This window comes from Chrysemys picta, chromosome 22 (genome assembly GCF_011386835.1).
Source record: "Chrysemys picta bellii isolate R12L10 chromosome 22, ASM1138683v2, whole genome shotgun sequence".
In the NCBI taxonomy this organism is placed as follows: Eukaryota; Metazoa; Chordata; order Testudines; family Emydidae; genus Chrysemys; species Chrysemys picta.
Window position 1 is genome coordinate 2,973,966 of NC_088812.1, and position 23,091 is coordinate 2,997,056.

General features: G+C 54.9%; 2 protein-coding genes and 1 pseudogene across 3 annotated transcripts in view; 1 reads left to right on the top strand and 2 right to left on the bottom strand.

The window, feature by feature from the left end:
* The window catches only part of TNPO2 (transportin 2), a 29,476-nt gene extending 25,582 nt beyond the window's left edge, over positions 1 to 3,894 (bottom strand). Inside the window, exons 1-3 of one of the 2 annotated variants that reach the window (XM_065576004.1) lie at positions 3,758 to 3,894; positions 1,499 to 1,612; positions 1,094 to 1,169 (exon numbers count right to left, since the gene is read on the bottom strand). In XM_065576004.1, coding sequence (XP_065432076.1) covers positions 1,094 to 1,169; positions 1,499 to 1,597 — 175 coding nt within the window. In that variant the 5' untranslated portion in view covers positions 1,598 to 1,612; positions 3,758 to 3,894. Of the gene's footprint in view, positions 1 to 1,093; positions 1,170 to 1,498; positions 1,613 to 2,785; positions 2,917 to 3,757 lie in introns of those variants that run through there. The other variant, XM_008163309.4, reaches the window with a different exon arrangement.
* Positions 3,895 to 5,667: 1,773 nt separating this feature from the next.
* Positions 5,668 to 12,479, top strand: LOC101941166 (RING finger protein 11-like; annotated as a pseudogene).
* Positions 12,480 to 15,320: 2,841 nt separating this feature from the next.
* On the bottom strand, positions 15,321 to 22,866 carry TRIR (telomerase RNA component interacting RNase). Its single transcript, XM_005310636.4, has 3 exons — positions 22,436 to 22,866; positions 17,454 to 17,531; positions 15,321 to 16,008 (listed from the first exon to the last, which is right to left on the bottom strand). Exons 1-3 carry the CDS (start codon positions 22,721 to 22,723, stop codon positions 15,901 to 15,903), a joined length of 474 nt encoding a protein of 157 aa, XP_005310693.1. The 5' UTR covers positions 22,724 to 22,866; the 3' UTR covers positions 15,321 to 15,900.
* Positions 22,867 to 23,091: the final 225 nt, after the last annotated feature.

Here is a 23,091-nt window from a genome sequence, read left to right on the forward strand (position 1 = left end):
GCACTCTAACAGGCTGTAGGGTGAAAGGATATCAAGCATGTGGGTTTGTTCCCAGGTACACGTGCCTATAATCTCAATGCACACAAAGGTTTAGGATGCAGCTATCTGCCTTTTGTTGTTATAGTCACACTATACCTTCATCTCCAAACACAATGGCTTGCCATTCCTCTCCGAACACAACCCCCCTTCACGATGCACTCCAAGGCTTTGCATTTCCCCTGAGACAGACAGTACCAGCCCCATTTTGAAGAGGCCCAGAATGAGCAGGAGGTGAACTCACTTACTGAAGAGATCTCAGCAAGTTCAGCTGGGAATAGAACCCAGGAGTACTGGCCCCCAGTGCCCCTATTGCAACCACTAGTCCACAGTCTCTCCCGCAGCTGGGAGCAGAACACTGCAGGATCAGCTTGGAGAGGAAGCCTGGCCCAGTGGTTAGAGAACCATGGGTTCAATTCCTGCTCCACCTGAGCGATCTTGGGCAAGCCATTTATCCTCATCGTGCCTCAGTTTCCCATCTGTACAATGGGCATAACAGCACCTCCCTGCCTCACAGTGTGTGTGTGTGAGAGAGAAATACTATGGGGGGGGCGGCAGATCAGTACCTAACAATCACAGACTTCCCATCTCCTGCTTAACTACTGACCCAGTCTTCATCTCATATAGAGGCAGAGAACCTAGGAGTCCCAGATCCCTACTCTAAGCACTACCTCCAAGTTTTTAGGAAAGCCAGTCACTTGCAACAGAGCCTAGTTTTTGCAAGAACACCTGTGGAAAAATCATTTCTAAAGCATTAAAATTTCAAGTTTACAAGATACTCCAGCAAGAACCTTGAGGGGCTTAAGATGCCAGGCCTAGATCAGATACAAGCTCATTTAACAAGCAAGAGGGCCTAGCTCAGATATGTCTGTGGAGCCCGCCCACCCCCCACCGGCAAGGAAACCCACCTCCCAACACTCAACTTTCTATTCTCTTGCTCACGCGAGTTATCCCAACAATCCCCAGCGAAGGAATTTCGCACATAAGAGACACTTAACGGCACAGGGACAAGTCCCCGCGCATCTTCCATCCACTTTCATCACAGCAGACAACGTACCTTCCGATTTCAGCCGTGTCAAGACAAATATCAGGTAGTTATTGAAGTCGGGGAATTGGTTCAGTTGCTTCAGTTTCTACAGCGCTAGGTTAAAGAAAAAGGCTCACAGCCCAAACCGGGATTTTAAAGGAAGGCTGATGCACAGCATCTGTTTGGACCAGAGCGTCGCAACATTAAGGATCAGATGGGCACGCTGCCAAGCCGCATGTCAGCGACACAGATTCTTCGAAGATAACAAAATAAATCCACGGACAGGAGTACTAAAATTCCCCCCCATTTTAAGGCTATGCAGGGCACCTCGACTTAAAGGGCATTCGCTTTCAGCACAATTTACACAGCAAACATACACAACTTGGTTCTGCAAAGACTTTCTCGAGCGCAGAACGGGGCTTATTCCAAGGATACATCTTGGACAACACGCTGCGTGGCCGTGTTAGGAGACTGGGAATCTTTGAGTAACTGCAGCACTTGCTGTAGTCCCTGTTCATCTGGCTGCCAATCCATGGTGCAGAGCTGTAACTACACAGGAAGGAAACGAGGTTAATGACACTCCATTCAGAGCATCTCACTCAACTGCACCGAAGATCATAAGGCATTGCAGAACTCCGGCTGTCAGCCAGGATGGACCTGCACTCGCTATGACTGGACCCCGCTCTGATCCACTGCCTAAGAAAAGGACTTGGCAATGCATGTAGGTCCTGCCTGCCTTCATACAGAGGCAAGAAAAGTTTCTGCTGCTTCTGCAGGGACTAGATGTACTGAAAATGCTATTTTTGTTTTAGGGTTTGGAGGGTGGGTTTAGTGGGGATATTAGCATTACATGTTACAGAGCTAGATCGCCATCCAAAGCACATTTAAATCAATGGAAGTCTTCCCAGGAGCTTCAGTGGCTGCTAGATCAGGCCCTCATTGGATGGAAGTAGGGTGACCAGATGTCCCAATTTTATAGGGACAGCCCTGATATTTGGGTTTTTTCTTTTATATGGGCTCCTACTATCCCCCACCGGCTGTCCTGATTTTTCACACTTGCTATCTGGTCACCCTAGATGGAAGAGGCACACGCTTCTGCTCCCCCCAGCAGCATCACATCCATCTCCAGGGATCTAGGAATAATGTCAGGGAAACCGACGGAGAAAGTTTAGGGTGACAATGGGAAATGTTTCCTAATTGCAAGGGATCTACTGCACTGTGGAATCAACTTCCCAAGGGAAGCACCATCATTTAGGATATTTGGAACTGGACTGGAGAACAAATTACTGGGGGCACTGGGAGCAATAGGTAGGGGGAAACCCCAAACTTCTATGGTCCCCCCAAATGCTTATCACCAGGAAACCAAACCACGTGGGGAGCTCAGCAGAAGAAGAGCACTCGGTGGATTTAGAGACCAAGAGATTTTTGGAGGGCTATGCCCCCCATCTTCTTTCCCTTAAAAATAAGTGAGTGGGAGTTTTCATGGAAACCAGTGCTCCTCTACCAACAGTCACAGCCGAGAGCCAGTGGAGAGAGCCTCCACCCTCACCATTTCCTCTCTGCCCCACCCTTTCCAGAGTAGACCCCACTTCCTCCTAACCCACCAACGCTCTGGGCCTGCCTTTTCTAAACAGGCCCCCTTCCCAATCCCTGCTGATCCAGCCCCAAATCCCCCTCTCCAGCCTCACCAAGCTACAGGATGAGGCAAGTTCTTGGGGTTACCTTGTGTGGTGCCATTTTAGGCTGATGGGAAAGAAGAGTGGGTCCCATCTTACCACACCCCTGAGGCTGGACTACCCCGGCCCTCAGGCCAGAAAGAGGCACAGCCCCGGGATCCATCCATGGTCCCCCTACCCCAAATGCTTCTTTCCTCCCCCACACCCTACATCCTCCAGTGACTGACCCCAACCCCAAATAGCTCATCCCCCGCCCCCAGCCACCCCTTGAGGGTCCTCCTGCCTTCCTCCGGGCTCCATCCTGGCCTCCCACATTTGATCTCCCAACGACCCCCCCCCCGCCCCACCAGGGCTCACCCAGTTCCCCACCTCCATGAGCCAACCCCCCCAGACACCCTCTGCTCCCTCCCCCACAGCTGCTCCTCCCGCCCCTTCCAGCCTCCCATCCTCTCCCCCACTCTCAACCCCCCATCCTCTCCCCTCCCCCCCCAGGTTGCGTCTCCCGCCCCAACCCTCATCCTCTCCCCCCCACCCCGCCTGCCCTTCCAGCCCCCCAGCCTGTCCCCTCGCCCTCCTCCTGCCAGCTTCCAACAACCCCCATCCTCTCCTCCCGCCCCCCATCCTCTCCCGTCCCGCCCCTCTGGGCTCCATCCTGGCCCCCCCACATTTGATCTCCCAACGCCCCCCCCTCCACCTGGGCTCGCCCACTTTCCTACCCCCGTGACCCAACCCCCCCAGACACCCTCTGCTCCCCTCCCCCCCCCCCCCCCCGGCTGCTCCTCCAGCTCCCCCCCCGAGCTCACTCAGCTCCCCCCGCCCCTTCCAGCCCCCCCATCCTCTCCCACCCCCCCCGGCTGCTCCTCCAGCCCCCCCACCCCCCGGCTCACTCAGCTCCCCCAGGGCCCCTCCCGGCCGCGCGCCCGCCCCGGCTCCCCGCGCCCAGCGGCCACGCTGCCCCCGCCCGCCTCTCGCAGGCCCCGGCGGGCGCTGCGGCCTAGCCGGCCCGGCGCGGCGGTACCTGCCCGGCGGCCAGGGGCGGGCGCGGCGGCCTCTCTCGCTCTGGCGGCGGCTCCGGCTGCCCGGCCCAGGAGGGAGGCGGCTGCAGCGGCGGCGGCAAAACGAGGCGAACGCGACACGCGGGCGCTGACCCCGGCCGGCCGCCGTTCCCCGCCCGCTGGCGGCCGCACCACGTGACGGGAGGGAGGGAGGGAAAGTGAGGGGGGGTCACATGGTGGGGAAAGAAGCGGGTACCGGTCACGTGATAGGAGGAAGGGGCGGGCTCGGCTCCCAAAGAGAGGCAATAGCCACGCGAGGCAATAGCCACGCCCCCTTCCCTCAATCTGTTGAACCAAACTGTGATTGAGGGGTGGAGCCAGGACTCCTGGGTTCTCTCCCCAGCTCTGGGGAGGGGGGTCTAGTGGTTAGAGCAGGGGGGCTGGGAGCCGGACTCCTGGTTCTCTCCCCAGCTCTGGGGAGGGGGGTCTAGTGGTTAGAGCAGGGGGGCTGGGAGCCGGACTCCTGGGTTCTCTCCCCAGCTCTGGGGAGGGGGGTCTAGTGGTTAGAGCAGGGGGCTGGGAGCCAGGACTCCTGGGTTCTATCTCTGAGTGGGGTCTAGTGGTTAGAGCTGGGAGCCAGGACTCCTGGGTTCTAGCACAGCTTTGGAAGGGGAATGGGATTTAGGGTACAGTAGTATCTAACCTGTCACATGGGTTGTACATACCTGAGGCCTGGTCTACACACACTCATACTGGTTTAACTATAGGTGTCATTTTTAAACCAATTTTGGTTAAATCGCTACAACAGTGGATGTTTTAAATTGGTTGAAATGTGGCTTACATTGCTTTAGTTTTGCCCTCATCAACTAAACCACTCTGATCAGTTTTAAACAGAGATAAATGTGTCCACACAGGGGTTTGCACAGTACAGGCTTGTGTGTAAGACAATAGAAAGACAATGACAATCCCCACCTCAAAGAGTTTACTCTCAAAATAGGGAAGATACACAGGCTGGGAGCAGAAATTGAGGCAGAGAGAAAGGATGCGACTTGCCCAACGTCACATTGCAGGTCAGTGGCAAAGCCAGAATAGAACCCAGGTGTCCTGAGTCCAGAGGTGGATTATGGTTTTGTGGGGCCCTGGCCAGAACCAGAGCAAGAGGGACCCCTCCCCTGCGCTCCTGCTGGGAAAATGGGGTCAAGGCGCAGGAGCTCGCCCATCTCTGCCCACCCGCCCGGTGCTCCTTCTGGGGAGTGGGGTTGGGGCACGGGGGCTTGCCCCACTCTGCTTGCCTGGCACTCTTGCCGGGGACCCTGCTCCCCTAGCAAACCAGCCCTGCTCAGTCACTCCCAGACCAGACAACCTTAACTCTGCCCTCTGTTCGATGCCAGCATTTGATGATGACTCTGCAATTGTATAAGACAAGGAAAAGAAAAAATCTTCCAGGCTTTCTTCATGCACCTTGAAGAAGCAAATGAGGGCCAAGTGGGTAGGATCAAGACAGGAGAAAGTGGTGCGATTAGTCCAAGGATAGGTATGTTCCCAAACTATGAAGGTCATGTGGGGTGAATCAAATCGATTCCCAAATGGAACAAAATGCTGTCAGCCTTTTGGCACTAGGGGCATGTGGGGGGCTCCCCTTCTTTACACCCCCTCTCATCCCTTCCACACTGCCCCTTCCCCTCTTCTCCCCCTTCCCCAGCCCCTTCCTCACAGCCTGTTTCCCCTACCCTGACCCAGCCACTCCCTGCTCTGCCCCCTCCCCTAACTCCATACCTGCCCCTCCTCTTTCCTACCCCTTCTCCCCCGTCCTCGCTGATTGCTTCCCCCCTCCCAATCCCACACGCTCTCCCCCTCTGCGCACGCGCGGAACCCCGCGAAGGCCGCCAGCACTCCAATTCCCGTGATGCCCCGGGGCGGAGGGCGGTACCATTGCCCGGCGAGGGGCGGGGGGAGCAGACGGCGTCGCTCTCTGCCCCTCCCCCCAGCGGAGGGCCGGGGGTGGCAGAGTCCGGCCGGGGATGGGGAACTGCCTCTCCTCGCAGGCGGCCGATGACCTCTCGCTGCTCAACGACTCGGGGGACGGGGCCAGCCTGGGGCCCGGGGACCCGCCGCCCCCCCGGCGCCGCCCCCCTACCAGGTACGGGGCGGGGGAGCCTGGGGGCTATGGGACCCGTGGGGGAGCGGGGAGTCTATGGGGGACCCGTGGGGGGACGGCCGAGGGGGCTGGGGGGGTCATAGGCCGTGGGGGGAGCCTGGGGGGCCCGTGAGGGGCGGGGGAGCCTGGGGGAGCCTATGGGGGGGGACGGCCGGGGGGGGAGCCTGGGGGGCCTATGGGGGGGGGAGCCTGGGGGGCCTATGGGGGGGACGGCCGAAGGGGCTGGGGGGTCATAGGCCCGGGGGGGGGGGGAACCTGGGGGGCCTATGGGGCCCGTGGGGGGGTGGGGGAGCCTGGGGGGGCCTATGGGGGGGACGGCGGGAGGGGAGCCTGGGGGGAGCCTATGGGGGGGACGGCCGGGGGGAGCCTATGGGGGGGACGGCCGAAGGGGCTGGGGGGTCATAGGCCCGGGGGGAGCCTGGGGGGCCTATGGGGCGGCGAAGGCGGGGGCTGGGCGGTCATGGGAGGAAGTCTGGGGGTAGGGGAGGCAGAGGGGCGGCCCATGGCGGGGAGCCCAAGGGAGAGGCTATGCCGGGAGAGTGTGTGTGGGGGGGGCGTTGGGGAGGCCTGTAGGGGAAGGAGCGGCTCATGAGCTGGGGGAGCCGTGGGGAGCAGTTGGGGGTTGGCTCTGGGGGGGGGACACCGAGGCCTATGGGGGCGTTCCCAGGAGAGTTGAGTAGTTGGGGGGGGGGTGAGCTGGGAGGAGGGGGCTACTGCCCATGGGGATGGGATTCTGGGTGGGGAGGGGGGCTGCGCCGTGGCCCATGGGAGAAGCTCGCCCTGCTGCCGGGGGTGTGACCCACGGGGCCTATGGGGGGTTTGCAGCCCCAGGGGGAGCTCTTGGGGCAGCTGGCTGTGCAGCTGGGGGAGGGGAGCAGCAAGGGATGTGGCCCAGGGAGAGTTTCCAGGGGTGGGGGTGCAGCTCACGCGGTGTGCTGGGGGCGGCCCAGTGCGGGCTTCCTTTGGGAAGGGTACTAGGAGGTAGGGGGTGTCTCCTACCTGACCTAGCCAGCCGCATTCCCAGTCCTGTATGGGTGCATGGCTGGGCACCAGGAGCCAGCAGGACCCTCCCCAGAACTCCTGGGTTCCAGGCATATTCTCTTCCCCTTGCCAGCCTTTGGCGGGCGCTGGCTTTGGCCGTGGGGCTCTGGCATTCCCAGAGAAGCTGTATTTCCGACCAGCTCCTATCAGCACCTCCTGCAAACTGGGAGGCAGAGAATCCTGGCTTGTCCAGCTTGGGATTGTCCCCATGGGCTATTCCCAGGCCTTTGGACCTAGTCTGAAACACCCCAAGCAATGGGGCTTTTCACAGTCTCCCTAGGGATGACTACCCTGATACTGTGCTCAATTTCAGTCTAGCTCCACCCTAAACATTCCTCTCCAGGCTTGGTGTCTCCACCCTCAAGACACAGCTGTTTCCTGGGTGCTGTAGAAACACCTCATTAGATTGGAAGAGATCTGCCCAATGCTCAGAGCCATGTAAACTCTAAGGCCGTGTCTACACTAGTGCTTAACGTTGGCAAAAGTTTTATTGCTCAGTGGTGTGGAAACCCTCCCCCAATTTTGCCCGCATAAGGGCTCAGGTGCACAGCGCTCGCTGACTTAGCTACCACCGCTCCTTGAGCTGGTTTTATTCTGTCGACGAGAGAGCTCTCTCCTGTCGGCATAATGCAGCTACCTGAGTGACATGGCCTAAGGCACCTATCGCCTTGGTACAGACACACCAGACAGGTCTGAAGCCGCATGAGAGCCCAGTTGGTGTCCTCTGTCGTTGTAGGGGGAGGGATTAGTGTATTACCCATTGGGGGTGTGGGGGAGGGATTAGCATGTGCGTTTCTGGATGAAGGGCTTGACGCTGTGCCCCTCAGATCCTGGCATCTGGCTGGGTGGGTCAGCCTGAAATGGCCGGCTCTCCGGCCTGGCGTTTCCTCGGGAGCAACGTTGGTGTTCTCCATTGGTGCTTGAGTTCAGTAACACCATGAAGAACTGCCCACAGCCCTGCGGTGGGAGGCAAATAACAGGGCTCTGAAAACTCCCCCCTGTCGTGAGGCCTGTAGAAACCTTGACACCAGCTAGGCAGCTGCTGTGCTGATGCGCCGCCCGTCATGCTGACCAGTCTTGTTTCCTTGGGCTTCCCTGTCTGTTTCTATCCATCTGTCATCTCGTCTTACCCTTGGATTGGAATCACTTTGGGGGCAAGGACTGTCTTTTTCTTGTTTTTTTTTGGGGGGGGGGGGTCTGTTTGTACAGCGCCTAGCACGCTGGGGTCCTGATCCATGACTGGGGTACTGGATGCTACGGTAATTCACCTAAACAATGTACAGCACCTTGCGTGCTGTGGTCTTGATCCAGGACTGAGGCTCCTGGTTGCTACTGCAGTATAAATAAGGGCACTTCAAGTTTTCTAGTTGGATAGACTGCAAAACTTACTCCTTAAATAGCATAATAGAAATGCCAGGCCGGAAGGAACCTCAAGAAGTCATCTAGTCCAACCCCACCATGCTGAGGCAGGGTTGAGTCTACCTAGCCATCCCTGACAGGTTTGTTTTCTATTAAAATCAGGAGGAGGGGGGACATTCAGTCCCTGGGTGCCTGTTACCAGGGTAATGAACTCTGTCTTCTAATTTTGAAGGAACACGAGCCAATCCCAGTGTATCACCCCACGCCGAGCCAGACCCGACTTGCCACGCAGCTAACGGAGGAAGAACAGATCCGAATCGCCCAGAGGATCGGGCTGATACAGCACCTGCCCAAAGGGATATTCGATCCGGGCACAGAACCATCGGAAAAAAAAGTGAAAGAGTAAGTCCTTTGCGTCCGACACCCTTTGTTTCTTCTCTTAGCCCCCGGCTGAGCTGTGAGCTGACGGCAATCGCCATAAAGCTGAACGATCCGCCCCAATGCATGGCTAAACAGTCCTTCGAATTTACTGCCTAGGTTTGCGGTAACTCCAAAATTGTCATGGAAACTTTCCAGGCTTGGCAGAAAATCCACTCACTCCTCGAGGGAAAACAACTTACTAGCTCCAAGCCTGTGGTATTCCACAAGGCTGGATAACGTCTGCCTAGAATGGAAAGTCGTTGAGGACAAGGACTTGGTCCTCACACCTCTTTGCTAGAGCAGCCAGCATGCAGTTTGCCCTCTGCAAATATTTTTCTATCCGGTGGGCTAATCCCACTTTATCTTCAAACCCTTCACCAAACAGAACCAAGCCTCCATGAGAGCTACTGCTTGTTACGTTTGGCGTTTCAGAGTTCAGCTGGTATTTGAGAGAGTCTCCCATTGGGAGGCTGAGGTGGGAAGTAACCCGTCTTTTTCTGTTTCGAATAGGGCGCCGGTTGTACTCCCTCTGTTGTCTCTCATAGAGCTTAAGGTCAGAAGGGCCCATTAGATCCTCTAGTTTCACCTCCTGTATGTTACAGGCCATTAAAGCATTTCAATCGTCAGGAGACTCAACTCTGCTCCAGGCAGAGAACAGGCGAGAGATCAAGCTGCCCTCATGCCCCAGGCTCCTGTGCGGGCAGGGAATTATTAGGTGACAGATGCGTAGATTTCAAATGCTTGAGGAGCTTTCCTGTATGGGGCAGGAAATCAAAGTGGAAAACTGCCCAGTCCAAAAGCCAGTGTATTAAACTTACAGGCGTGCGAAAATGAGACTGGAACTCACTTTGCTATCCTATCCGTTCGCCACCACCTTGAATGCTGTGTTCATCTGGGTTCACCCTGCTCAGATGGGGCAGGGGGGGAGAGAAGGGGGGTCGCTTTCACCTTCCTTGGGAGCAGCTAGTCCGGGGCGCTGTGGGAGGTAGAATGCTGGTCGAATGCAGCCTTGCAGTGCCTGGCATCAAGTCCAGAGGCATTTGATTGTACTCAGCTGTGGGCATCAGCTTACTGGGTCAAGACCCCTCCCTCTGAGCATGCCCGGGAGCTGGCTGGGAGTCTCTATATCAGGGGTGGGCAAACTCTTTGGCCCGAGGGCCACATCGGGGTTTCAAAACTGTATGGAGGGCAGGGTAGGGAAGGCTGTGCCTCCCCAAACAATCTGGCCCCTGCCCCCCCCCCCCCCCCCACGTCCCGCCCTCTGACTGCCCCCCTCAGAACCCTCAACCCATCCAAATCCCCCTGCTCCTTGACCCCTAACCGCCCCTCGGGGACCCCACACCCTATCCAACCCCCCCCGCTCCCTGACTGCCCCGCTCCCTATCCACACCCCCACAGGCCCCCTGGGACTCCCATGCCTATCCAACCCTCCCGGTTCCACGTCCCCTGACGCGCCCCCCCCCCCCACCTGCTCCCTGACTGCCCCACCGGGACCCACCCGCTCCATGCCGGAGCCAGCCATGCCGCCGCGCTGCCTGGCAGAAGGGGCGGGCCAGAGCGCTGGCAGCGAGGTGAGGCTGCGGCAGATGGGGGACAGCAGTGGAGGGGCCGGGGGCTGGCTAGCCTCCCTGGCCAGGAGCCAGCCAGGACGGTCGGCCCGTGGGCCGTAGTTTGCCCCCCTCTGCTCTGGCAGAAGAAAGGGGCTTTTCTCTCTTCCCAGGGCTTGTGGGAAGCCAAACATGAAGTAGAACAGCCTCAAGGCTGCTCCAGCTTAACCGGCCCCTAAACGTCGGGGGGTAAAGCCCCCGGGGCAGTGATGGAGACAGTGGGGCCAGGTATCTCCCCTGCAGACGGCGAGCTAACAGCACTTCCCCTCTCTCTGGCCATAGGTGCGTCATCTGCATGCTGGATTTCGTGTACGGAGACCCCATCCGGTTCCTGCCCTGCCTGCATATCTACCACGTGGACTGCATCGACGACTGGCTGATGCGCTCCTTCACCTGTCCCTCCTGCATGGAGCCGGTGGATGCTGCTCTGCTGGCCTCCTACGAGACGAATTGAGGCCAAGCGGCGTTGTCGTGGCCCACGCTAATGCTTCGAGGCTGGTGGTGAGGAGAGGTCGGACGCGCTGGGAGCTGTTCGTTTTGCATACTCACGGGTTACACCAAAGACTCAGACGGCAAGGAACTCCAGCCCTGCTGCCTCGCGGATCGTCCTGAGCCGTCAGAATGTCGCTCCGACTGAATGTCAGTTAAAAGCTGCCTCTTACCATCTCTGTATTAGTGTGTCAGGCTGAGGTATCGAAAGTTCCCTTCCTGGGCCCTCCCAGAAAGCAGCACCCGCCCATGCTCCGCAGCCTCTCCGAGTAGCTCCTTAGCAAGCATGGCCTGGCTCTGATGGGGATGGGGGGGAGGTGCTGTTCGGCTGCGGCCCCTTCGTGAGTGTGGCGATATTAGCGTAACGCAGCGGTGAACGAGATAAACGGATGAGGTTCAATAAAAGTAGGTGCTGATCTCCTCCGTTACAAGCAGAAGGTGCAAGATCGTAGAGGTGCTGGCAAGAGCCGCTGGCTTGCGCTGCTCGACATCTAGCTTGGTTAGGGTTTTTTTTGTTTTTTTTTTTGTTGTTTTTTGTCCATCTCTGCTTTAAATAGTCACAACTCAGCTTCTTTAGCACCTGTTTTTTCCTTCCCCTGGATGGCGGCAGCTGCGCTTAACCCCTTGGCTGACTGAAACCAAACCGCCCACCCCAAATGGGCTGGAATGATGAAAATAAGTCCCCGAGGGCTCCCCACCCGCTGTTCCTCAAACAGGAGTGCCTGAGAAGCAACCTTAGTGGGTGGCTTTAAACTAGCACCATTCCAGCAGGACTCTGCGATTCTAGCACGATGAATGGCACCCCGTAAAGGCGCTAACCTCCTCAGCGTAAATCTTGGGTTTAAGGAGGAAGGGAAACCCAACCCCGCTCATTTTCTCTTCTGCTTTGGTGAAAATAATCTCTAATCAGACAGTGTTTTAATATTCCAGCTGGCACATCTGCCCGAACAAAGCTATTTCCTGGAGGAATTTCTCCCACCCCCAGAAGGTTTTATGGTCCCCAAAATAAATTATTTCCGTTAAGCCCAATTGGCTTGGCACAAGGTGGTTTTTATTGTGTCACAACTGAATGGCTTTAAATAACTGAATGCAGATTTCTTCCCTCGTGCTATTTTAAGTGTCTGCCAGGTAAAGGGCAGTTGCTTTTGATTGATTTTCTCCTTTTTGAAGGCAGGGCAGCGGTTCATTTGTTCCCTTTGAGACTGCAACTTTAATACCAGTCATTAAACTCTACGATCTGCAGATTTGCCTTAGCGGGCTCACAAGGCAATGACGACTAATCAAAACGACGAGAGTAGAAAATTGAAAACAGAGGCCGTTTGCTCCATGAAATAGGAAGTTTTCTTTCGCATGATGGGAGCACCAGGAGCTTCTCTTGTTGCCTTGAGACTTAAAACCCACCCTAGCGAAGCCAGCTCGCTTGCCTTCCACGCACGCGGCTGTCAGATGCCGCTCGCAGTGCAGGAATCGGCCCGGCCCACCAGGGGTTAGCACCATTTTGAGTGAGTTGCCGGTTGGACGGGCTGCCCTGTCCTCTGTTAGTGGCTCCCCGGCCAGAAGCGTGAAAGGGCTTTTCCAGTTATGTATTGTCCTTAACAAGGATTTAGCGCTTGAACGTTAAGACTGATGTACATTGCATTGGAAATGAACAATAAAATAGATTGCCTATGAGTGCTCGGCTGTGTGGATTTCTGGTGGTAAGCCTCTCGTACCGTTCAGCCTCCCGGCTTTGATTGCAGAGTATCTTACAATGGCCTGGTCACAGCACACACCGCTGAAGGAGGGACATGTCAGCCCTAGGTCCGGGTGAGGAACAGCCACCCAACCCTGACAAGATGCAGCACTAGACCACATTTAAGACTCCTGTAGCCCTCTGTCACGACCACTTGCATCGCCTCCCGCCCCATACAGGAGCAGATACAACTACTGGAATGGTTTGCTGGGGGACAGTAAATACTTCATGCAGCTGGAAATCAGTCAGGAGCACGGGCCTAAACTGCTCCTGATAGACCAGGCCGTGTCCCAGAGAGAATGGCAGTGCTAGCTGCTGAAATCAGCCGTGCGTGTGGGAGATTTCACCTGGACCTATGGTCTCTTCACCCAAAACTGCTCCCCACCATCAAAACCGGTTGCAGCAGCTGGGGCCACCAGCTCCTGCTGTCTTTAACTTCACGCCGTTAGCTGGGAGGGCGGTTTGGGACTGGGCCCTCCCTGGCCTGGTTTATTTTTTTCTTCTACCACTTGCTGATCCTTAGTTTGCTGGAGTGTGGTTTGAGGGCTAGCCAGCACTCACCGTTCCTGGGACAATACTGACTCCCCTCGTGAGTCGCACTCTCCCTATTTAGCTCCTTTCCCCCTTGCAAGACAGGCACTGTGGGCCAGGAGCTAGAGCACGAGACTAGCAGTCAGGAAACAGGTTCAAACCCCAGCTCTGCTAGTGCCATCGGACAAGTCCTTTCCCAGCCCACGCCAAGGTTGTCAGTCGTAAGTTCTTCAGGGCCAGGACTCTGACCACGTACAAACAGGGCCGTTGGTCTTGGTTGAGGTCTCAAGGCTACATGTCCACACTGCTATTAACCTGGAGGAGCGGTGTCTGGGTGTGTCCCCCCCAGCACTGAACCACATCCTCACAGTTTCTGCACTCGCCTGTGTGTCTGGGGGCCTAGCCCTGCGTTCTCTGGGATTCCTTCCCAGTCGATTATGGGAGAAACGCCCTTTTCAGGGCAGAGAATTGGGGCAAGAGCATTGGAGGACAAGCAGCACCGGAGTATTTCAGCCTGCCTCCTCACTGCAAAGCCTGTGGATTCCTGTCTGGGTTCTAATCCACCTCCCCAGCGGAGTTAGCTAACCTGGCCTTGGAACACCCTCAAACCCACCTCAGACGCTCCTATGGGACAGAAAGGGGGTTTGGGAGGATTCTAGGTCAATGGTGCAGTGTAGACATAACCCCTGGTTATTTCCATAGCTCCTACCCAATGAGCTCAAAGCACTTACCTCAGCCCCCCGCCCAGGAGGTAGGTACCACCCTCTTTCTCCAGCTAGGGAAGCCATGCTGTAGTCAACAGCTTACTGGGCTCCATTTACAGCAGCTCTACCTGTTAATGGCTTTAGACAGAAAACAGAGCAACACTTCCTGGGAAACAGACCTACCGCCACGGCAGTATGTACAACAGGAGTTTATTTTACAAAGCCAGTCTTAAGAAAAAATTGTCAGTGGTTCTGAGCTTGGCCCGTAAGCTTGTTACAAAGAGGGATGAATCGGGTGGACAGCCACAGAGGACAGGTCACAGCAGCTCCAAGGCCCAGCTGTCCACTTAAAGCCGTCCCTAGGTAGGATACCCGCTATAAGCCACAAGAGAGTCATGTCACTCATCTCTACTGATTAGGGGATCTAGCTTCCCCCTCCCACGCTGACAGAGAGAAGATACAGGAAACTACACCCTTCCCCCAGCTCCTCATGCCAAGGGCCATCCCTGGGGAAAATCTGGCTCCCAAAATATTCCAGGATTAATTGGCAGCTGCACCTCTCTATCTTCAAAGCTGCTGCCAGGTCAGAGCATCTCCAGGTGCTCACTGTGGACAGGGGAGAAGAGCCAACTGAAGGCGAGTGGATGAAAATGGCACAATGGGCCTGAGATTTAAACCTAACCTGATGCCCCACTTGCTGGGGAAATAAAGGCCAAGAGCAGAGGCCCTCAGGCTAAAGCAGTGGGTTACAAGCTGCAGGCCCTGGCTTTAAGCCATCACTTCATTACAGGTGGGGATTTAGTTTGAGATGGCCTCCACCTGGCAGATCTTGCTAGCAACACCTGCAGCCTTCACCACTGCCTACAGCTGGAGTTTAAGACTTCACAGCACTGTAGCAACTCTCCTGCCCCCCAACTTTGAAGTAAGGATCTTGTGAGTAGGGAGAAAGGCAGAGTTGAAATGACTTGGTCACAGCTGCAGCAAGCCAGGGGTTTGACTTCCAGCCAGGCCTACAGCTCATGTCACTCTGATTTAGTGCAAGCCCCACCAGGAGGACATGGCCCAGTTGTGATCAGGCTGCTGTAAGAGGCCTTGCCACCGTTGATTTGAGTCTTCAGGAGCAAGTTTTTAACACTTCAGTCTGTTTCCCCTCCCCGGGCACTCCCTGACCCTCATGAGACCACCCACTGGTGACAAGTTACAAGCTGCTTAGCTTACAGCAGCGACCAGAGCCCTCCCTTTCACTTGACTAGTTCTGAGAAACACCCCTCCCATTACACAGGTAGCAATTGCGGGGTTGCAGTCACAGGAGTGTGTTAGGCAGGCAGTGATCGGGCTGCCTGAAACCGCTGGGAAGTTGTGTGAAGGTGGGGAGAGAAACCAGCATCGCAGAATAGATGCCTGGAAACCCAGTAACCCTTGATTGGTCCTGAAAACGCCGAGAAGGGTAACAGAGCAAAGGTATTGCAAGGAACCAACTGGGAACCCTCCAACAAGGCTGCAGGGAATGTAGCCCTGGCATCAAAGACACCCAACAAAGCAGGAGCAGCTTAAAAATATCCAAGGTCTTTAATGAGTAAATGCATCTGCGGCATCCACATTTACCTTTAATAATGGAGTTTGATGCCTGCCATCTACCGCCTACGGTTTCTACTCAAAGAAGTTAGCTAGTATGAAGCTCAACTTGCTGAGACGGCTGGAGTCCTCAGTGGGTGAGAGGGAAGAGCAGGGGTGGTGGGACAGGTTCTTGGTTGTGTACGGATGTGGAAGCGAGTTGTATCTCACACGCGAGAGCTGGTGGTTAGATTTTGCTTTGACAGCCGCGGAAATACACAACATTGTCGGGATTCCACTAGTTTGGATTCTTTTAAAAAAAATAAAAGCTACAACTAATTCAGAGTCCGTACTTCCCAGAAGGAACCAACGAAAACAAAACTAAGTAAACGACAGACTAATGAAAGTCTCGGTGCGCCTGGGCATATAAAAAAACGTCTGTGGGAACCATCCATTGGAGCCAATGCTAGAAACAGCGGTGTTAAGTTCGCAGTGACTAGCTACCCTCCTTCGCTGTTTTAAATAAGTATGTACAACAGAGCGTCCTCACGGAAGTCAGCAGAAAGAAGGGCTATTTAACAAGGGGTCTCGTTTTGTCATCATCGCTACACTGGTGGGCTTTGTATTTTTTCACTTCTGCCATGTATTTGGCCCAGGCATCTCCTTTACTTGTCAAAACCTGCAGAGAGAGAGAAAGGGGGGGGGGAGGAGGAGGGGGGCTTCAAAGGTTGTAACCAAAACACATGCACTGAGTGGATTTCATTTTCAAAGTGCTTTACACTAATTAGCTACCTGCCAACACCCTTGCCAGATAAAGTAGCCGGACACGGACAGGAAGACTTTTGCCCAAGGCCACAGCAAGTCAGTGGCAGGACTAGAACCCAGGAATCTTGACTCCCAACTCTGATCGCTAGGCCCCACCCACCCTGCCCAGAGCTGGGGACAGACCCAAAGAACGCTGATTCCCTGCCCCACCTCTGCTCTGAGCACCAGAGCCCCTTTCTCATGCCAGGAATAGAACCCCGGAGGCCTGGCACCAAACTTCTGTTCTAATCCCATACATAGCTTGACTCTGTTATACTGAAGCCCCTTTCACCACTGATGGCTTAAAAGGCACTCCCTGCAAATCTCCGCTGCGTAGGACGTTGGTGTACAATTACCACAAGGGCTCTACAATGGCCCATCTGCCCTCAGCCGAGGGGTGGGATGGGAGCATGGCTATGTAGCATTGCAGATACTCTCTGCTTCCGAGGGCCCCAGGAAACAGTGTAACTTGGGAGCGGTTCAGAGGCTCTTCTAACTGAGGGCTTGTCTGCACAGGGAAATAGCCCAAAACTGCCACGTTGGAAGTGGATTAATCTAAACACAAGCAGGCCCACTTGGAGTGTTCACATGGACAGAATGACTTCGATACATGGGCAAATAACCCAGAATAGGTTCACGTAGACACTCTTATTCAGTCTCCCTTAACCCAGCCCCAGAATAGGGGAGTATAAAGGTGGCTCGAAGTCTCCTCCAAGCAGCACAGGACCTGGGTCACTCAGAATTCATTTCACTCCAGAACCCGCTGCCCAGAAATGCGCCTTGATTGATCTTTCAAGAACGTTTACAATCTCTAATAATAAATATTAGAGTAGAACCTGCATTTTACAACACCAATCTTACAAACAACCAGTTACACAAATCATCCCCCCCCACCCCCCAACGTGGGATGGGGAAATCACGTAATGAAAGCAATGTCGACGAAGAACAAAGTGCGGTCAATGCACTGGAAACCGTTTTGCAGCAGTTTGAAGGACAAGCAAGCAAGCTATGCAGGGCATGATACTGCAACTTATGCACTAGAAACTACTGTCACTTTGAGATCATCAAATTTATGAACTCTTTAGTTCCCAGTTGGTTTGTAAAATGGAGGTTCTACGGTCATCCCTAGCTCTTCCCTCCAGAGATCTCAAAGCGCTTAACGATCAGTATCACCCCATGTTACAGATGACTAAATGGAGGCACAAAGGGTCATGAAGTGCCCAAGGGCACTTAGCAAAGCAATGCCAGGAACAGAAACCAGGTCTCCCAAGTGCCAGTCCAGTGCACTATCCACTAGGCAACCCTGCCTCTGCCACTTACCTCCTCCTCGGTCTTTTGCTTCTTTGCTACCACTCCTGTCTTCAGGGCTAGTTTGTTGCCACCTCTCCGCTTGCCCACCTGGGTGAAGGGACAGAAGACTGCAACCGTTATACGAGCCCTGGCAGCTGCAAGGGTAATGTTGCCCACTATATAATGGAATAGGGAGTCCTTCAATTAGATCATCTTAACGCGTCATGCCTGTTCTTCAGAATAAAGCTGCCAAGCGTTACCTACAGCCTGCACTCCCCAGCACAGCCGCAGATGCCAGGAGAAGACAAACGCACTTCCAACCGCTGGCTACCGACACACCGTTTGGTTTAATCCAAATGCAAACAGATGGCAAGGGATTCGGAATCCTAACCCAGAGTTCCTCCCCATCCCAATATAAGCCATTACAGCAGGGCTGTCCCTCAAGGAAACTTTCATTTTTCGAGCCTCATGCATCCTTTTCCACCCCCTCAAATATGCCTTAAGTGGTTTCGCCTACAGACGTCAGCAAGCATCAATAGGGGACACTGAGCATTGCAAGCCTATCACCCGAAGCTCTCTAAACCGATCTGCTGTTAAACCGCTGCCCCATGTGTAGTAGCAATGTGGATTTTCAGACTTGAGGAAGTGCTCCGGGCACTCTAGAAATCTCTGCATCGAGTTTCTAAAGCTAGTGGGGTATTATTTTTATGCAATGATGTAAGTCGAGATGATGTGCATTCAGTAATTAGCTAAGTAGGAATCTGAGGAAGACAAACATTTTGCATAAGAATAATTCTCTCCAAGAGTCAGTCATTCCTTCATGGGCAACATCCAGTCAGTCAGGTTGCTGTGACTCCCAACCACAGCCTTGGGGAAACCCTGCTCCTGTTCACCGAAGTCTGAACCTGACTATGCAAAGACTTTTGAGCAAGGCAAGATGCTATGAAATCCCTGCTTCCTCCTACCCCAAAAAAGATCCCAGCTCCCCGTTTCCAGCCAAGCTGCAATAGCACTGCAAGCCTTGAGTGACGCCCATCTCCCTCACCGCCAGTCCCAACATTGCTAGGAATGGGAGACAGGGCTCGATAGCACAATGTGTGCGATTGGTACTTCATAGCCAATTAATACACAAAAAAGTGAAGGGCAGGAAACTCTCCTCCACAGCCTTCGCACTTGGATTTTCATTCTCTAAAATCCCCGTTGACCCTGAGCTAGAGCAGGCAGAGGGAAAATGGGGTTTTGCTGCTCAGTGCATACAGCGACCTGGCACACGGAAACTGCAGACCATTTTTCTATGAATGAAAGTGCCGTTAGCGCCACATAAGGGAGCTCAGATTTGTGCCTCTATCATCATCCAGGTCTAGTTTTCAGAGATCTACTGTACTATGTTCGGCCACTCACTGGCCTGCTCATGAAATCCAAAAATAGGGTTTAGTACCAGTAAATGTGCAAAATTCATCCCATGGGGTGGCCATATTCTATAAGGCAGTTAAACAGCTCTCGCTAACAGCCCGACAGTAAGGGGTGTTCAACATGAAGGGACTAGAAAAACGTAGTACTAGAGCCTGTCCTGAACGCCACAGAGCAGACAGCTTTACCTTGGCTAGGGCCCGATTCAGCAAGGTACACAGGCACATGAATAACTTTTTTGCATATTAATAGCCTCATTGCAGAATAATGTTAATATCTTGGTGAAACGAGGCCTGTCCTATTCATTAAGCAGGCACCCGGATGGCCAGCAATGCTACTAATGATTAAGGCTACGATTTTTTCAAAAGTCGTGGAATCTGTGACTTCAAGCGATCTCCGTGACTGCAGGGTCCCCCCATAGCTCCCTAACTGCTGCGGGCGGTGGGGGGACCCCACAGCTGAGCACCCCAATTTGTCATGGGTAGTTTTGGTAGAAGTCATAGGTCACGGCTTCCGTGAATTTCTGTATTGCCCGTGATCTGTCTGTGACTTTTACTAAAAATTTCTGACACAAAAATCTTAGCCTTACTGACTATTCAATGTACTCTACTAGGGGGTTTCAAAGGGGCTGAGAGTGGCCAGCACTGCAGGAAGGAAGGGGAGTATTAATAGCTGTGGAGGCCAGTTCTGAACGCTGGAGCCCAAAGAAGTTGAGGCTCTGCACCTGTTTAACATTTGCAAACACCACTGCAGTTTTCACCCACACCTATCACCACTTGTACAGCTGGTACCAGACAACTGGGAAAGGCAATGGTTATTCTTTGCATTATTTTATCTCGCCCACTTTATTGTCCCCATCCAGCTCCCGACAACTGTTTCTGACCTTTGCTGTAGCTAGCATAGTTGTGGGGAGAGGGCCTAAGGTGCATTTAGCCCCATCATAGTTTGATAAGTGACCTAGATATTGTAATGGAAGGGCAGGGGATTGGCTTTAGCATCATTGCAATCTTCAGAAGTTGCAGCTAATGCGCTCCCAAGCACAACCGGGGAGCAGCGCCAATAATGGTTAAGGAAGCACACTATTCAGTGCAAACCCGGATGCAAAAGAGTTCCTTTGACACATTACATCTTAATTGACTATTCTTCAGAGTAAAGATCCAGGCGTTTAAAAATATATATATATATATATATATATATATATATATATATATATATATATATATATATATATATATATATATATATATATATATATATATATATCAGCAAGACTTCTCTAAGAGATAATTCCACCCACATGTCAGGAAGTGAAAACGTCATTGCTGGAATAAGTTTCTTCTGTAGCCCTAAAAAACTCTCCTTGGAAAGCAGCTTCATCCAGAGCCTCTATTTTATAAATACCGCAAGTATCGGCAATAGCTCATAGCATTTGTGGGCCCTTTACTGCTTCATTCTCACTCAAATCTGTGAAGCAAGAGTAAGGGACTTGCCCAAGGCCACAGAGTCGGCAGGGGAGTGGAGATCAGAACTCGGGAGCGCCTGGTTCCCAGTCCCAAACTGACAAACCTGCCACAACGTTACATTCCGCAGCAGTGACTGTTGCGCACAAAACTAACTTCTCCAAGCTCAGCTGGCTTTCAAGGCAGTGAGGGGCAGGTAACCATGAACGACGAGTTTGCCCTCCAGGTCTAAATGGGGTATGACCTAGTGGTTAGAGCAGAGGGCTGCAACTCTGAACTGGGAGTCATGCCTACCAGCTTTGCTACTAGCCCAAGAAGGCTTTCGTCAGCTTGCAGTAGCTCTTCTGTTTCCCTAGCTCAAAATCAGGGAGAATACTTACCTCTAAGGAGTGCTCAGGATTAGCTACTTAGCACTGCAATGTTCTGAAGCACTATATAAACTCCAAGGATTATTAGCCATCTGATAAGGGGGCAGCCTTGATGAAGCACAAGCTCTAGTAATGACTTCATTCCTTAACGGGCACTCAGAACACACACCAGAGCTTGCGCCCAGGACTGGCCAGTCCACTTCTACAGAAGGAACTTTTTGAGGACTCCAGCAATTAACGTTTCCCCTCTGGTGCTGGCATGTGCGCACAGCCAACTAGTTGAAATTAACCCATGAAGCTGGGCGTGTGGGGGATGGAAAAGGATAACCTCGGGGAGATGCATCCACAGCTTCTCCAAGAGACATCCCAGAGACAAATCAGGTTCGGGGCACCTACTAGCAGGCATTGGAGGGAGGAAGAAATGCCAGGGACAGGGAGAGGAGGAAAGACTTTTCACGTGGGATGGAGAAGTTGCCTTCAGCGAGGGGGACTTGCTTATTGGTGGGGGTGGAATAAGGACAGCCAGTAAGGGGAAGGAGACCCCCGTTATGGAAAGGGAACGAGGATGGGAAATATGGGTTTCCTCACATGCAGAGGGTTCTAAAGCAGCAGGGGGATCAGGAGCATGAGTGGGGAGCAGAGGGGGGAGAATACCACCCCACAAAGAGGGACAAGGGAGGGAAGGCTGCAGACTCAGAGAATAAGGATGGGGAGGCTAGCAGGATAGGTGGTCCAGGGAGTAGATAAATATCCAGGGGAAAAGATGTGCTAGAGAAAGGGAAGAAGAGTGGAACCTCCAGTGATGGGGCAGGTGTCCTGGGAAGGAGGGGTGGGGGGTGAAGAAGGAATTATACAATAAAAGGAGGTGCCTGGGATTTGGGCACAGGCCCCCATGGGACGGGAAAGTTTGAGGTCCACAGGGCTGATAAAAGAGAGGGGGAGGGAGATGAGGCCCTGGAGGAGAAAGAAGGTAAAGGCCTGGGATGGGGAGAGAGGAGGGGAGGCCCTGGGAATGAGAGGAGAGAGATGGAAGCAAGAGAACAGGTGCAAAGCCCCATAGTGGGCAAGAGAGGAAGATGAAAAGGAAAGAAAAAGGGGGTCAGGGTCTCCCAGGGACCAGAGTGGGATTGGGAGTTTGAGGCCCCGGGGGAGATAGGAAGAATAAAAGTGGGGTGTAGTGGGGGGGAAAATGGGGACTTGGTGGGGGTAGGGGGGAGGCCCCAGGGAACATGGGGCAGCAGGATGGGGGTGTTGATATCAGGAAGAGGAGGAGGTGGGATTGGGAGGCGCTGGGGGAAGAGGAAGATAAGATTGTGGCTGGAGAGCGGGGTAAGAGGAAGGCCCCAGGGGGAGAGGAGCACAGTGTGGGAGAGACTCCAGAAGTGGGGGGGGGGGGGGGGGAAGAGATTGCGCTGAGGCCAGGGAGCAGAGTGAGGGAGGCAGCGGGGTGGGGGGAGAGGTCAGGGACGGGGGCGGGGTAGATGGGATGGGAGAGGCCCCAGGGGGTGGAGGACGGAGACTGGGGAGCGGGGAGGGGGGCGGGGGTAGATGGGATGGGAGAGGCCCCAGGGGGTGGAGGACGGAGACTGTGGAGCGGGGAGGGGCGGAGCCCGGGGAGGGGTGCGGGCGGGGGGGGGGCGAGGCGCGGGGTGCGGGCGGGGAGGGGCGGAGCCCGGGACGAGGCGCGGGAAGGGGTGCGAGGGGGGGCGGAGCCCGGGGAGGGGGCGGGGGAGGGGGGGGACGAGGCGCGGGAAGCGGGGCTCCGGGTCCTTACGAAGCTGAGCGCGCTCCCGCTCCTCTTCTTCCCCTCCGGCGGCCGCTGCTGCTCAGTCCCGGAGTCCCCCGGGGCCGCCCCTGCCGCCGGCTCCTCCCCAGGCCCCACCGTCCCGGCGGCCGCTGCCTCCTGCCCCCCCTGGGCCTGGGCCGGCGCCTCCCGCCCCCGCTGCTCCGCCTCCATCTTGCGCTTGAAGAGCTCCAGGAAGCTGCCGTCGTTGGCGAAGATGTTGACGCCGCCCGGGCCCTGCGGAGCCGCCGCCGCCGCCCGTCCCCCTCGGGCCGCCATCTTGTCCGCGGAGACCGCCGCCGCGCCCCGGGGGGTGTCGGGAAAAGCCAGCGCCGGCCGCGGGGCACGACGGGACGAGCCCCAGCCCCGGGGGGTGTCGGGAGAGCGAGCGCTTTGCTGGCGCAAGGCACGCTGGGAGTGCGAGAGCGTCCCCGTCAGGGACGCGGGTCCCGCACGCGCTCAAGAGGAATGGCAGGCACCGGGACCAATGGGCGGCCAGATCGTGAACCTCGACTCCAATCAGGGGCCCTTTGGATGGAAGTGAGGCTGTCTGCGTCCCATAATCCAACGAACCAATCAGAGCCCCTCTCTTTAGCCCAATCACGTAAGGCGGATGTCGTAGGGACCAATCAGATGAGGCGAAGGGG